At 44.8% G+C, this 14,735-nt stretch overlaps 1 protein-coding gene across 22 annotated transcripts in view; it reads left to right on the forward strand.

Moving 5' to 3' along the window:
• Nucleotides 1–8,603, forward strand: part of stxbp5l (syntaxin binding protein 5L) — a 210,037-nt gene extending 201,434 nt beyond the window's left edge. For all 22 annotated transcript variants that reach the window (XM_015966780.3, XM_015966783.3, XM_015966784.3 and 19 more), the window contains 5 exons: nucleotides 18–381; nucleotides 4,314–4,479; nucleotides 4,805–4,916; nucleotides 5,089–5,309; nucleotides 5,945–8,603. In XM_015966780.3, the coding sequence (XP_015822266.1) occupies nucleotides 18–381; nucleotides 4,314–4,479; nucleotides 4,805–4,916; nucleotides 5,089–5,309; nucleotides 5,945–5,986 (905 nt within the window). In that variant the 3' untranslated portion in view covers nucleotides 5,987–8,603. The remainder of the gene's footprint in view (nucleotides 1–17; nucleotides 382–4,313; nucleotides 4,480–4,804; nucleotides 4,917–5,088; nucleotides 5,310–5,944) is intronic.
• Nucleotides 8,604–14,735: the final 6,132 nt, after the last annotated feature.

Consider the following 14,735-nt stretch of genomic DNA (forward strand, 5'->3'; position numbering starts at 1 on the left):
TCCCCAAATTCTCCTAGGAGCTGTCCAAATGCTGAAGGGCTCTATATTACGCTTTGCTTTCCTGGATTGCATGGGAGCTCTCATTCAGAGTCCATACGAGGTTTGGCGGGACTTAAATGCCCCTGAGGACCCGGACCGACCGCGGAGGCGCAAGCTGGTCCACTTTTCACCATCATCCTCCCAGGATGCCAATGGAGACGGACATTTGGCTGTTGTGTGCTCTGAGAGACAGGCCAAAGTCTTCTTGATGCCCTCGCAGGCTTGCCTCTTTGTCCACAACATCACAGAGTCGTCCTTTGTGCTGCGAGCTGACGTGGTATCTGTGTGCAACAGCGTGTGCCTGGCCTGCTTCTGTGCCAACGGACATGTCATGACTCTCAGGTACAATCAGAACTCATCACAGCTCTGCATGTGGATGGGTTTTTTGTCATTTTCCAGTGAAACAAAAACAAAGTGCTATTTTTGTGGCTGATTATTTATTACTGCTGAGAATACTGTCACTGAGATGAAATGATGCAAAGCAAACTTTAACAAGGCTTCAGATATTCTAATCTACTCTCAAAGATAAACTTCACAGAATTTTTTTTTTATATATCTGATTATTATCGGACACACTGAGGTTTTCATTCAGACTCAACATGAAAATATTCTCCTGTAGCTACCTCCTGCATTAGCTTTTTGTTGGGTATTTTTATTTATTCAATCCAGGCGTACCTCAAAGAAAGTCCACAACACACAAGGGGGTTAGAGATATTATTGTTATTAATACCATTTACCAATAAACACAAATAATCAATAATCAGATTTTGCAAAACCGGAGAGAAGAAAGTAACATTCCAGTCAAGGGAGGTCGGTTTAGTCTCTCAACGAGCCGAAACCCATCAAAAGGTTTTATTCACAGATGACATATGGCATAACACACACACACTAAAAGGATGACCACACCCACTCCTTCACAGACAGCAAACTGTCCCAGGTTCAGAGAAACACTCCATCTGGACTTCAATAGGGAGCTTGTTGTGATAACAGAACTGCAGACTTACAAGGTTGACTTTCCTTGCGGCAGGGGCCGGTTAATAACACCAGATGGTTCCCAGACAAAATCACCTTCCATGCATCCAATACTGTATTTACCACGTTAAATGAAAATAAGGCTAATGAACTCTGTTTGAAAAAACAGTACTATTAAAAAGTGAAGGTGAAAATCAGCTTTTTGTCCAATACTTTTGATAGAAAAGAAATGGTGAAACTCAAGGATTTGAAAGTCCTGACAGATCTACGTCACACTGTCTCTTAACATTCATGGACTCACCCATCTTGACTCACATTGTCTAAGGCTGTTGTTGCTTTAGCATCCAGGAAACGGCAGAGCAGGGGTGTTTCTCAATGCCAAGGAACCTCGCCTTGGTCTTGGCCCCACTCAGTTGCCTAGGAGATATGTCATCAGGAGCCACCAAGGCGCGTTCCAATGTTCATGTTCTACCGGGGCGTGTGTTCTCCGTTTGTTAGCCGTTTAGCTAGCTGAGCAAGGATATACGGGAGGTGTCTTGTTGCCTAGCCTCGGTCAAAAATTACCCAGAATACGCCGCGGTATTTTCCAAAGGGTGGCGGATCAGAAGCCGGCAGCTACTTCGGGGGCAAATTTAACGTTTGAAAGTAAGTCAACTAATTTAAAAATATTTTTTTAGATCCAAAGAAGTTATCTATGTTTGGTTAGTTGCTTATTAGTTGCCGCTTCGGTGGCTAGAGGGTAGTAATGCACTTATATATTTAATTTAACAAATATATACACAATTTAAAAGGCTCATCATATGTTTATATTGAAACTAATACATATAACGTTATCTCCCGTGTCACGTGACGTTACGTGATCGCCGTGGAAGCCGCGGTCACGTGATGCAAGTCTGTTCCATTTCAAATTCAATTCAAAAATACTTAATCCTAGAGGGAAATTCAATTGTTTCAGCGCACACGATTCCAAGATCAGACATACATACATAGACACATAAAAAGAATAGGTGACTGTGGTCGCAAAACGAGTCGCGCTACCGTTATAGATCAAGAGGGTTTACATGAGGATAGTCAGGGGGAGGGAAAAAAGGCACTTCAGAGTTACCCTCAACAGAGAGGATAGCTTTGCTATGCAAAAAAGCACCTCGGACAAATATGCACAAAGACTTCAGACGATACACAATGTAAGTGTCCACTAGGTGGGGAGGCAGGTTGGGACCGTCCTCACTTCAGAGAGTGCAGCCGCAAGAGCAGCGCTCATCACCTCCGTTTGGGCAGGGGAGGGAGATAATGGGTTAGAGAGCACTTTGACTCCTAGATACGGTTCCACGGCCTTCACCGGTCACAGTCCCGCCCAGGCTGGTATAGGGAGAAATGGTTTCCATAGCGACAGTAGCATTCCACATTTCTTCTAAAGGGGGAGTTTTCACTTCAGCTTCACAGGCTTCAAGGTCACCAGATTCAGATAACTAGAATTGTTTTGGGTACAGGCAGAGATCATTTCCTCTCTGTCTTAGAGTTCTGTCGATCTTCAACCCCTCCAGATCCAATAATGGCATTATCAATCTATCCCAATCCGTGCTGATCCGTCAACTCTATCCTTCATCGAATCAACCTTCTGTGCCAGAGCCTGGGTCTCAGCCAAAGTTCCAAGCTTACGACTCATCTTGACAATTATATGAGTTTGTGAGTTCACAGCACAATGCATTCCATCTCTGAGCTCCGGGATTGAGCCAATATTCCTCGAAAGCTCGTTAATTTTCCGGTATGCCGGGTAACCGCTCAGGCCAAACAGCAGAAATCCCAACGCCAAGACGACGAATATCCAGACATCTTCAGAATCCTCTGCAACAGTTGAGACAGGCAGACCAAGTTCCACTGTTTCCAGGAGTCCATGATACACCTAGCTGGCTCTGTCCCAGAGGGGCATCCAGGAGCCCCTTCTCCCGTTCTCATTGTTGAAAAATTTTTGTCAATCGCATTGAGAGACCAACTGACCAGATCCATGTTTAATAATTTCTAGTTTCCAGAAAAAATGTAGAGATGTGCAGTGCACAGGCAGACAGGACAAAAAGCCTTGGGAAGAGCAGGGCGGGAGAGGAGAAAAAAGTGTCTGTACTCTCCAAGAGCCGGAAGAAGAGATTTAACAGTTTTCTTTGACCAAGGAAGGACAGTGTCCTCGTAAGCATGGCGCCTGGCCTCGCAAGACATCGCCTCGCAAGGCCAGGCGCCTCTTGGCTAATAGAAGCTAATCGTTAGCATTAGCAACTCCACCACACAGTAGAACTCCTGCAGGCTTGTGTTATTTGTGGAGGTAAAACAATGTTGCCAAGCGAACGATGTAGAGTTGTGTTGCTGTTTTCCAATCCTAGATGAGATGTCCCAATATCCGAAAATAAGAGTCCAAAGCCATCTGAAGCTTAACTCTGATCTGGCTCACTTCTAGTTCCTGAAACAGATGCACCGTAACATTTTCCCAAGAGTACAACTTACAAGGCATTCATTCTTACTAGAGGCCACTGCAAATGTATTAAAAATATGGTTAAGGTTTATCTTCAAAGGGATACATTGCAACTTTTCTATATTTTTTAATCATTTTTGTGAGCCGATGTGTGCTAAAATTGCCCTTTACATGGTTAATGAAAGGCCGCCCAGCCCCTGTTGCCCCGTGTGGACAGAATACCACATTTGCAACTTCTGGTTGCCGGTCGCTCTGTTGGACATAAAAATGTTTCCTTCATGTTTTAGATCATGAACACAGCTGATTTGTTGTGATGAATCACTCCTGTAGACACTAAGAAAGGCTGCTGAGACATTCCAGCCGTTATTAAGATGTTAAAAAGGCAAACGCACAGCGAGAAGATAGTTTTGGTTCTACAAACAGAAACTAGGGGGTGCTAAAAGCAAGCCAAAACTGCCAGGTTCCTCTTTAAACGCACATCCTTGTGTCGAAAGAATCATGGATCCCATCAAGCTGAATAATCAATGGCATAGTCCGATTCAAACTTTGAAAAGGAGGCTTACTTGATTGCATATTTGACCTTTTGCAGCAGCTACTCTGATGCATCAGTGTATGAAACATGGCTCCTGTTTACAGCTAATTCCAAGTATGAATAATGTATTGCTTTTAATAACTTAATGTGTTCATGCAGTGACTACAAAATACTCAATGAGGACTAAGCATATTTGCATCAAGAAAATCTGTAAATGAATTGGCTTTTATGCAGGGGTTGTTATTGATGATATTCAAACCACTTTCCAGATGTCAAGCATGTTTTTAACTTTTGTCATTCTGCTTCCAGTTTGCCCAGTTTAAGACCGCTCATGGATGTCAACTACCTGCCTCTGACAGACATGCGCATTGCAAGAACATTCTGTTTCACCAACGGGGGGCAGGCACTGTATCTCAGTTCCCCCACAGAGATTCAGAGAATCACATACAGCCAGGAGATGTGTGACAACCTGCAGGTGAGCACGGTGGTCATGTCTAAATCCATCCTCGGCCTGAGAAACGTACTGAAGCAGTAAATATCGTAGCTTACTTCCTTGATGAAGGCAAATGTTGCTCTCATCAAATGTGGTAAAGAAGTTTAAATATTGATGTAGATTTAGAGTGCACATGCATCTAAATGAGTTTGGGGTTGTTTTTCCACTCTGATCAGTAAAATGATGCTACAATAGTGCCATCTACTGGCAGCAGTGACTGCAATCTAGTGTAAGATTGCTGATTTGGTTGATGTATTTTTAGAGAATTTGCTTTTTTCTCATTTTCATTCATTTCCGTTTGTTGCAGGAAATGCTCGGAGAGCTCTTCACCCCAATAGAAACACCAGAAGCCCAGAACAGAGGGTTTCTAAAGGGCTTCTTTGGAGGAAATGCCCATGCATTCGACAGAGAGGAGCTCTGTGAGTCTTGTTTGTTGTTTTTTTCTTCTAATAATGAATAAATATTTAAATCCTGCCAAAATATTTTAAATTATTTAAATAAAAACAAGCAAATAATGGATGAATATGACTGTTTTTGTCAGAAAACACTTAAAAATAAAGTATTATCCTCTCATGCTGATGTGGTTTTCAGTTGGTGAGGCTGCCGCTGGGAAGGCTTCCCGAAGTCTGGCACAGCACATCCCTGGTCAGGGAGGGGTGGAGGGCATGAAGATGGCAGCAGGGGGAGCGGTTGGGGAGCTGGCACGAGCTCGCATTGCTTTAGATGAGAGAGGCCAAAGGCTGGGAGAGCTGGAGGAGCGGACAGCCCTGATGATGACCAGTGCAGAATCCTTCTCTAAGCATGCTCATGAGGTGAAAAACGATACTCAGAATCTCTCAGAACTGATTAGTTGTGCCTTTGCTTGCAACTATGGACTTTTAGCCTGGCAAACCAGATCATGGGGCAGGTTCTCTGCATGCTACTGGACAATGAACAATGTGACGTACTCACCGCAAGAGATGTCAATAAATGATGCAGTTTGCTGTTGAAAAAGGCAAAAAATACATCCCTTTTTTTAAAATAGAGGACTTAAATACATCTATCTGCTCCAGATTCTAATAAAACCCAAGTCCAAAAAGTCCAAAATTGATGTAAAAGCCGTTTCAAACGATGTGTCGCCATTTTATTCCACACCGTTGCTTCATCCTGCCCACCAGATGAATAGAGGGTCCTGATTGGCCCACAAAGCGGATAGAGATCCACCATTGTGGACCAATCACAGCGCTCTATCGGTTTGAAACCCCTATAGAGAACTGTGGTTGGCCAGCCAGAATGCTGCTTGGGGCTGCTGAAGTTCCAGTGAAGCGTTCCGAGACCAAACTTTGCAAAGCAAATATTTGATCTAGTTCACCAGGCTAATGGATGTATCATTCATGTTTGCATTTGCTTTCTCTGCCTTTTACTGTTTATCCTCTTACATTTCCAACTTGACTTTGTCCTTTTATAGCTGATGTTGAAGTGCAAGGACAAGAAGTGGTACCAGTTCTAATAGCGGGACAGATGAAGGAGGCTACCTGCTTGGAAATTAATGCTGCAACCGGACTTTCACTTTAAAAATGAAAGTAATTAGAGGAGACACAAGCGTGACTTTGTCTTTACGCCTTCTGGGACTGGCTGTGTGTGCGGCGCTGTCACGTTGAAGACGGGCTTGTTCCTCGTCTGGACTGGCAGTGATGTGAGTTGTGAAAGGTTAACAGGTCTAAAGAGGGAACGAGGAACATCTGACATTTGTGTTTGTGTGTGTGTGTGTGTGTGTGTGTGTGTGTGTGCGTGCGTGCGTGCGTGCGTACGTGCGTGCGTGCGTGCGTGCGTGCGTGCGTGCGTGTGTGTGTGTGTGTGTGTGTGTGTGTGTGTGTGTGTGTGTGTGTGTGTTAGTCGGAGTGGTTGGATTTTCTGGACCTTGCTGTGTAGATACTCACAAGTTAAGAAACCATCAAGAAATGCATGAAACCACAATGGATGAGTATTAAAAATATACAACTGCCATATTAAAAAGCAGCATGCTACTTTAACAGGAGATTTGAAATGAAAAAATATTTATAATGTAAGTCAACTACAGAAACTTATGAAAAGCGTTCTATTTTTTTGAGATACTGGCAAAAAGACTATATATATAAAAAGGGAAATGTATACCTGCATTGCTATTAAGCCAAAACCTGTTAATTTCCCTTTATTTTAATTTATTTTTGTTTATTTATTTATTTATTTTATTTTATTTGGTCTCAGCAAGCAGTACTTGACAATATATAAATGCACATGATTAATATCTACACACAGAGAATACTGTTATACTCAAAGTTTGTTCCTCCACCAGTTAGGGCTGCACAATACAAATGAAAACCTGTAGTGATGCCACTTAACTCTGCAAAGTCTACTGAACAACATGCATTTTTCAGCTGCTGCTTGCAAGCGCGGTGATGAGGAATATCTCATCATCTATGTGAAGACTGCGACCCGGTGTGAGACAAACGCAGAATGTGTATACTGGATCATGTTTGAGTCTGTTGTACAAACCTGTATACAATTCATGTGCCATAGAAATCGAGACGACTGAATCTCCACTGCAAACTTACTAAAGAGCTAATATGTGGGAAGCACGGTGAAAGAAATGAGGTATAACACAAAGGGCATCACTCGTTTACTTCAGTAAAAAAGAAATGTGTTCCATTTATGTCCGTAGCTGCTTTTTGTCCATTGTAAACATTTCGTGAGACGACTTTTTTTTATTTGCTAAGTCATTTAAAACTAAACAACTATATTTGCCACTTTTGCTCAATGCACCATTGTGCAAACCCAGTGTTGAACCCCAGTAGTCCTCGACCCACGGTGAAGGTCAACACATGATGACTGGAGTTGCGTCACTGTCCTCGCTCCCAGATCTCCCGTGAGTTGTTTTCTTTTCACTAAGTGGTTCAGGGAAAGTAACATTATCTGTGGTGATGTTCAGAAATCAAGTTGGTAAAGAAGCTGTGCACGTGCGTAAAACGTCCACAGCAATTTCAACTTGAAGCAAAAATGTTTTTTTCCTTCTCAATATTGTTCTGACTATATCTTTGTGTCAGAGTCTTTATATTTGATGGTCTTCAAAATGAAGGCGTGTGTGTTTTTGAAAAAACGTTTCATGATACATGGCTGTGCATCAAGTTGTGATTGTGTTGTAAGTCGGTGGGTAGCCACGTGACAGACTGAGGAGGGCGTTTTGTACTTGTGCAGCTGTCTGTATTTTAAACATGTCTGGAAAAAAGGACTGTCATCTCTCACACATTGGTTCTTTATGCACATGAGCATCAGCCCATCCAGTATGAAGTGAAGCGCCTTGGTCTTGTACGTGACTCTCTCATACGCACCTGACATACCCCAAAATAAAATTTAAAAAGTCCATCATCACATGTCGGGCTGCTGAGACATTCCTTAGAATTAAACGGCCTTCTTTCGTGTGTACTTAAACATAGTCGACCTGAAATCTCAAAGCCGAGCTGTGTGTGTGTTTCAAATAGCTACACATAATTGGATTCAAAGCTTTAATTATGTCAGAATATTAACAATACATTTCTCTTCTATCTCTGTACCGTCAGTGAGATTTGTGTTCAGTGCAGTTCTTTCAGTGGCAGAGAAAACACACAAAAAATAAAACTAAAATAAAATTTACCAAAAAAAATGTTGTAAAAAAATGCAAAAAGAAAAACTTCAAACTTCTGCTTACAGGGTGTTTTGTTAGTCTGTTGTTTTGGTTTCTATGTTTTTGGTTTTTATATTAACTGTACAGTTTAACTTTGGGTTAAAATGTAAAAAAATAAAATAAAAAAGAGACTTGGGATATTTTCTGTATATGTTGTACCTGTTACTGCTGGTACTGTACTATCTGGTATTGCTCTGTCTAAATCACTGGAACTATGTACGGTAGTTCTTCACACTGTAGTATGCTGGAAAAGCATTGATTTGATTTGACTTAATAACGGCGAGAAATCTTGTCTAATTTCAGCTGACTCTACCACTTTTTGTTCTACTTGATATATTCTAGTGTAATAGAAATTCCTTGATGAAAAATGTCTTAATATGTTGATGCAAAAGCAAACTGAAATAAACATTGATTGATGTAAACATTGGAAAGTTTGGTTTCACTGGCCTGCCCTTCACCACAACCAGCTGCTGGCATTTAGTTAAACAGAAGTAAAGCTTTAAATAGTAACTCTGTTGTTAAAACTGTCATTTTCAGTTTATTGCATAAGCTAACTTATAATAAAATCCATTTATCTATTATTGTCTGCTTATCCGGGTTTGGGTTGCAGTGACAGTACCTTAAGCAGAGAGGCCCAGACTGGCCTCTCCCCAGCCACTTGGGCCAGCTTCTTCGGGGGAATCCCGAGGTGTTCCTTGGACAGCCGAGAAACATAGTCCGTTCAGCATCTCCTGGGTCTTCCTTTAGGTCTCCTCCTGGGTAGACATGCCCGTAAAACTACATCAGGGAGGCGTCCAGGAGGCATCCTAACCAAATGTCCGAGCCAACTTAACTGGTTCCTCTCAATGGGGAGGAGCAGCGGGTTTACTCCAAGCCTCTCCCAGATGACCAAGCTTCTCACCCTATCTCTAAGGAAGAGCCCAGACACCCTGCAGAGAAAACTCATTCTGGTCGCTTGTATTTATGATCTCACTCTTTTGATCACTACCCAAAGCGTGTTACTCTAGGTGAGGGTTGGAAAATAAATTGACCTATGAATGACAGCTCAGCTCTCTCTTTACCACGACAGACTGGTACAACGCCCACTTCACTGCAGATGCTGCACAAGTCCACAGGACCTTGTCCCTGATTTGGAGAAGGCATTCTATCATTTTCAATTCAAGACCATGGTGTAAGATTTAGAGGAGCTGATTCTCATTTCAGCTGCAATCTGCTCCGGCGAAACTGGAGATCATGGTCCGATGATTCCAACAAGACCACATAATCTGCAAAAAAAAGAGAGCCAATCCTTAGGCCCCCAAAATAGATCCCCTCACCACCTTGGCTGCACCTAGATATCCTGTCCATAAATGAGCAGAACTGGTGACAAGGGAAGCGTTGGCGGAGTCCAACTCTGACCTGAAATGACCCCGACTTACTGATGGCAATGCGGACCAAGGTTTGACACCAGTTGCACAGGAACCTAACAGCCTGTATCAAGGGGCCTGGTACCCTGTACTCCTGGAGTACCCCCCACAGCCCTCTCTCCCGAGGAACAGAGTTGAACGCTTTCTCCAAATCCACAAAATACATGTAGATTGGTTGGGCGAACTCCCACGCACCCTCCAGGACCCCCCCCCCCCCCCCCCCCCCCCCCACACACACACACACACACACACACACACACCACCACCACCAAGGGTGTAGAGCTGGTCCAGTGTTCCACGGCCAGGATGAAAACATCATTGCTCTTCCTGAATCCAAGGTTTAACAATGCGACAGACCATATCCCCCAGAGCCCTCGAAATGGTCTTACAACGGAGGCTCAGAAGTGTGATCCCCCTGTAACTGGCACCCTGCTGTCCCCTTCTTTAAATAGGGGGATCACCACCACAGTCTGCCAGTCCAGTGGAACTGATGTCCACGCAATGTTGCTGAGCCGCGTCAACCAACACAGTCCCACAACATCCAGAGCCGTAAGGAAATCCAGGCGCATTTCATCCACCCCCAGGGCCTTGCCATGGAGGGGTTTTGACAACTCTGTGTCGGCTCCTGAGATCGGAGAACCCAACCCAAAGTCCCCAAATCTGCTTGCTCACTGGAAGACATGCTGCTGTTTCTCACAGCCGATGTCAATCGGTCCATCCACCCTACGCCTCCTCCTCAGCACCAGTGCGATAGTTCTCAACTGGCCCAAACTCTAAACAGTAGGGATGTGTGGATCGATACTCAGATTCTAGCTATTTATGTTTTGGAATCAATACTCTCATTAAAGTATCGATATTTGAGTAATTAAATGAGTAGTTAATATCGATAGTGGAGTTCTTAAATTTCTGGACGCTTTTCAAAAACAAATTATTTTTCACCTGAACTACTACTAGTTTTGCCAGTCGTGGTGCATGCTAGGCACAATATGGCCTTCTATATATGCTGCAGCTGGAAGCTCAGTTTCACCAGAGAATGCGGCAGAACGTAAACAGTCATGTAGGGCTACTTTATTGCTACCAACAGCATCATATACGTTTAACAATAAAGAATTATTGCAGTAACACCACAAACATCTATAAAAAAATGGAGAGTATGAAAAAATTAGAAAACGTCATGATGAAGTGGTCAGAGGAGGAAAGGAGGGAGATGCTAAATAAACATATCTTGGAGTCTTTTGGTGCTACAAGCATTGTCCAGGTAAATAAGGTGAGAATAAGGAGCTGTTTAAGATGCTTCCTGAAGTAAAGTTATATACATCGGTCTGCTACAGGCTTTGGTTTTTGTGCGATTATGCAATCAAGTTTCCTGTATTTTTAAAACGAAGGCATCCCATTCATTCAAATTTGAATTGAAAACTTCTTGAATTCAGAAGATCAATGTTACAATTAATAGCTGCATGAATTTTAGAGTATTATAGGGTAGACTGATTGAAAGTAGTTAGATAAGTTATTAAAATGTGCTGTATTAAAAAAAAAGTGATACTTTAAAAATGTAAAAAGCCTTCTATAAATTAGACTGATAACAGTATCTCACATTTTTTGTTAAGCTATCAGTTACATTGCTCTCAACAACGTATTTAGACTGATGGTTAACTGAATATTAGCAAATGTAGGTAATACAAATGTATTTATGTATTTTATGGTAATTTTAATTGAAGTCAAAACATTATACCGTATATATAACAGCAGGTGTGTGTCAATTTCCATTTACTTTCCCTTAGTGTAGTAGTCCATGGGCTGAGTAGGCTCACCTTGCACCCCCACCCCTAAAACTGATGAAAATGCATGCATGTTGTAGGATTTTATGTATTTTTTCACATTTTTCATGTTGCCACTGAAAATATAGGGACTCAATACCTCTTTTGGGGCGTTCTTTGTGGGCGTGGCTTTAAGTTTTGCTATGGCCAGTTTTAGGGTAGGGGAAATCTAAATTGACATTCCTCTTGACTGGATTATCATAGGAAAGTGAATTACAATGTTTGTCCTTAAGCCACTTTACAGTTTATGTGGTTAATGTGCAAATTAGTTGACTAAATAGGTCACCAGAGGTCAAAAGGTCACAAAATTATGGAAATGCCTAAAATCTGTAATCTCGGCTTGTAAATGTTCTCTGTCGTTTTGAAGTTGGGAAAGAAATCAGCTAGGAGTGTGTAACACCTTTTACTGACATCCATTCACACATTTAACCCTCCAATTTTCAATTATTTTCTGAACTGATGACTCTGTGATTGAAACAAAAGGGGCAAATTTCAAAAATGTAAAACATCTGTGGTAAAGCTTAGATGATTACAAATTAGGTACACCACGACAAAATAAACAATCAGGCACTATGCAATAAATGCTTTGACATCTTAAACAATTAAAATGATTTTGCCTTATACAAATTATTCAAATTCAAAAGGTTAGAATTATTTTAAGTAATGGGAACTAATCTTTCAAAGGTTCGTAATTATGAGTCACATTGCTGCAAACCAGAAGCAAAATAGCTGAAGAAGGCATAAAAAACAATAAACGTCGTCGTCGTCATCTTCCTCCGCTTATCCGGGTCCGGGTCGCTTGGGCAGCATCCCAACTAGGGAGCTCCAGGCCGTCCTCTCCCCGGCCTTGTCCACCAGCTCCTCCGGCAGGACCCCAAGGCGTTCCCGGACCAGATTGGAGATATAACCTCTCCAACGTGCCCTGGGTCGACCCGGGTGCCTTCTGCCGGCAGGACATGCCCGAAACACCTCCCCGGGGAGGCGTCCAGGAGGCATCCTGACCAGATGCCCAAACCACCTCAACTGGCTCCTTTCGATCCGGAGGAGCAGCGGTTCTACTCCGAGTCCCTCCCGAATGTCCGAGCTCCTCACCCTATCTCTAAGGCTGAGCCCGGCCACCCTACGGAGGAAACTCATTTCGGCCGCTTGTATCCGCGATCTCGTTCTTTCGGTCATTACCCAAAGCTCATGACCATAGGTGAGGATTGGGACGTAGATCGACCGGTAAATCGAGAGCCTGGCTTTCTGGCTCAGCTCCCTCTTCCCCACGACAGATCGGCTCAGCGTCCGCATCACTGCAGACGCCGAACCAATCCGTCTGTCGATCTCCCGATCCCTCCTACCCTCACTCGTGAACAAGACCCCGAGATACTTAAACTCCTCCACTTGAGGTAGGACCACTCCCCCGACCCGGAGTTGGCAAGCCACCCTTTCCCGGTCGAGAACCATGGTCTCAGATTTGGAGGTGCTGATCCTCATCCCAGCCGCTTCACACTCGGCCGCGAACCTACCCAGCAAGAGCTGAAGGTCAGAGCTGGATGAAGCTAGGAGGACCACATCATCCGCAAAAAGCAGAGACGAGATTCTCCTGCCACCAAACTCGACACACTCCACACCACGGCTGCGTCTAGAAATTCTGTCCATAAAAGTGATGAACAGAACCGGTGACAAAGGGCAGCCCTGGCGGAGTCCAACCCTCACTGGGAACAGGTCCGACTTACTACCGGCTATGCGGACCAAACTCACGCTCCTCTGGTAAAGGGACTGAATGGCCCTTAACAGAAAGCCACCCACCCCATACTCCTGGAGCGTCCCCCACAGGGTGCCCCTGGGGACACGGTCATAAGCCTTCTCCAAATCCACAAAACACATGTGGATTGGTTGGGCAAACTCCCATGCCCCCTCCATCACCCTTGCAAGGGTATAGAGCTGGTCCACAGTTCCCTGGCCAGGACGAAAACCACATTGCTCCTCCTCTATCTGAGATTCAACTATCGATCGGACCCTCCTCTCCAGTACCTTGGAGTAGACCTTTCCAGGGAGGCTGAGGAGTGTGATCCCCCTATAGTTGGAACACACCCTCAGGTCACCCTTCTTAAAGATGGGGACCACCACCCCGGTCTGCCACTCCCTAGGAACTGCCCCCGATGACCACGCAATGTTGTAGAGACGTGTCAACCATGACAGCCCTACAACATCCATAGCCTTGAGATACCCAGGACGAACCTCATCCGCCCCCGGGGCTCCGCCGCTGTGTAGTTGTTTGACTACCTCAGCAACTTCTGCCCCCGAGATCGGACAGTCCATCCCCAGGCCTCCGAGCTCTGGTTCCTCCTCGGAATGCGCATTGGTGGGATTGAGGAGCTCCTCAAAGTATTCCTTCCACCGTCCGACTATAGCCTCAGTTGACGTCAGCAGCTCCCCATCCCCACTGTAAACAGTGTGAGCGAGTTGCTGCCTTCCTCTCCTGAGGCGCCGGACAGTTTGCCAGAACCTCTTTGGAGCCGATCGATAGTCTTTCTCCATGGCCTCACCAAACTCCTCCCACGCCCGAGATTTTGCCTCGGCAACTGCCACTGCTGCACCCCGCTTGGCTATCCGGTACCTGTCTGCTGCCTCCGGAGACCCACAGACCAGCCACGCCCTGTAGGCCTCCTTCTTCAGCCTGACGGCTCCCCGAACCTCTGGTGTCCACCAGCGGGTACGGGGGTTGCCACCACGACTGGCACCGGCCACCTTACGACCACAGCTAGCAACAGCCGCCTCGACAATCGCAGAGTGGAACAAGGCCCACTCGGACTCAATGTCCCCCACTGCTCTCGGGACGTGGTCAAAGCTCTGCCGGAGGTGGGAGTTGAAGACCGTCTTGACAGGTTCTTCTGCCAGGCGTTCCCAGCAGACCCTCACTATGCGTTTGGGTCTGCCAGGTCTACGCGGCATGTTCCCTTGCCATCTGATCCAACTCACCACCAGGTGGTGATCAGTTGACAGCTCCGCCCCTCTCTTCACTCGGGTGTCCAAAACATACGGCCGCAGGTCAGATGATACGACTACAAAATCTATCATCGACCTGTGACCTAGGCTGCCCTGGTACCAAGTGTACCGGTGGGCCTCCTTATGTTCGAACATGGTGTTCGTTATGGCCAAACTGCGGCTTGCACAGAAGTCCAATAACAAAACACCGCTCGAGTTCAGATTAGGTGGGCCGTTCCTCCCAATCACACCCCTCCAGGTCAAGCTGTCATTGCCCACGTGAGCATTGAAGTCCCCCAGCAGGACAATGGAGTCCCCTGATGGAGCACTATCTAGCACTCGTCCCAGGGACTCCAAAAAGGG

This window comes from Nothobranchius furzeri, chromosome 14 (assembly GCF_043380555.1).
Source record: "Nothobranchius furzeri strain GRZ-AD chromosome 14, NfurGRZ-RIMD1, whole genome shotgun sequence".
Taxonomy (NCBI): Eukaryota; Metazoa; Chordata; class Actinopteri; order Cyprinodontiformes; family Nothobranchiidae; genus Nothobranchius; species Nothobranchius furzeri.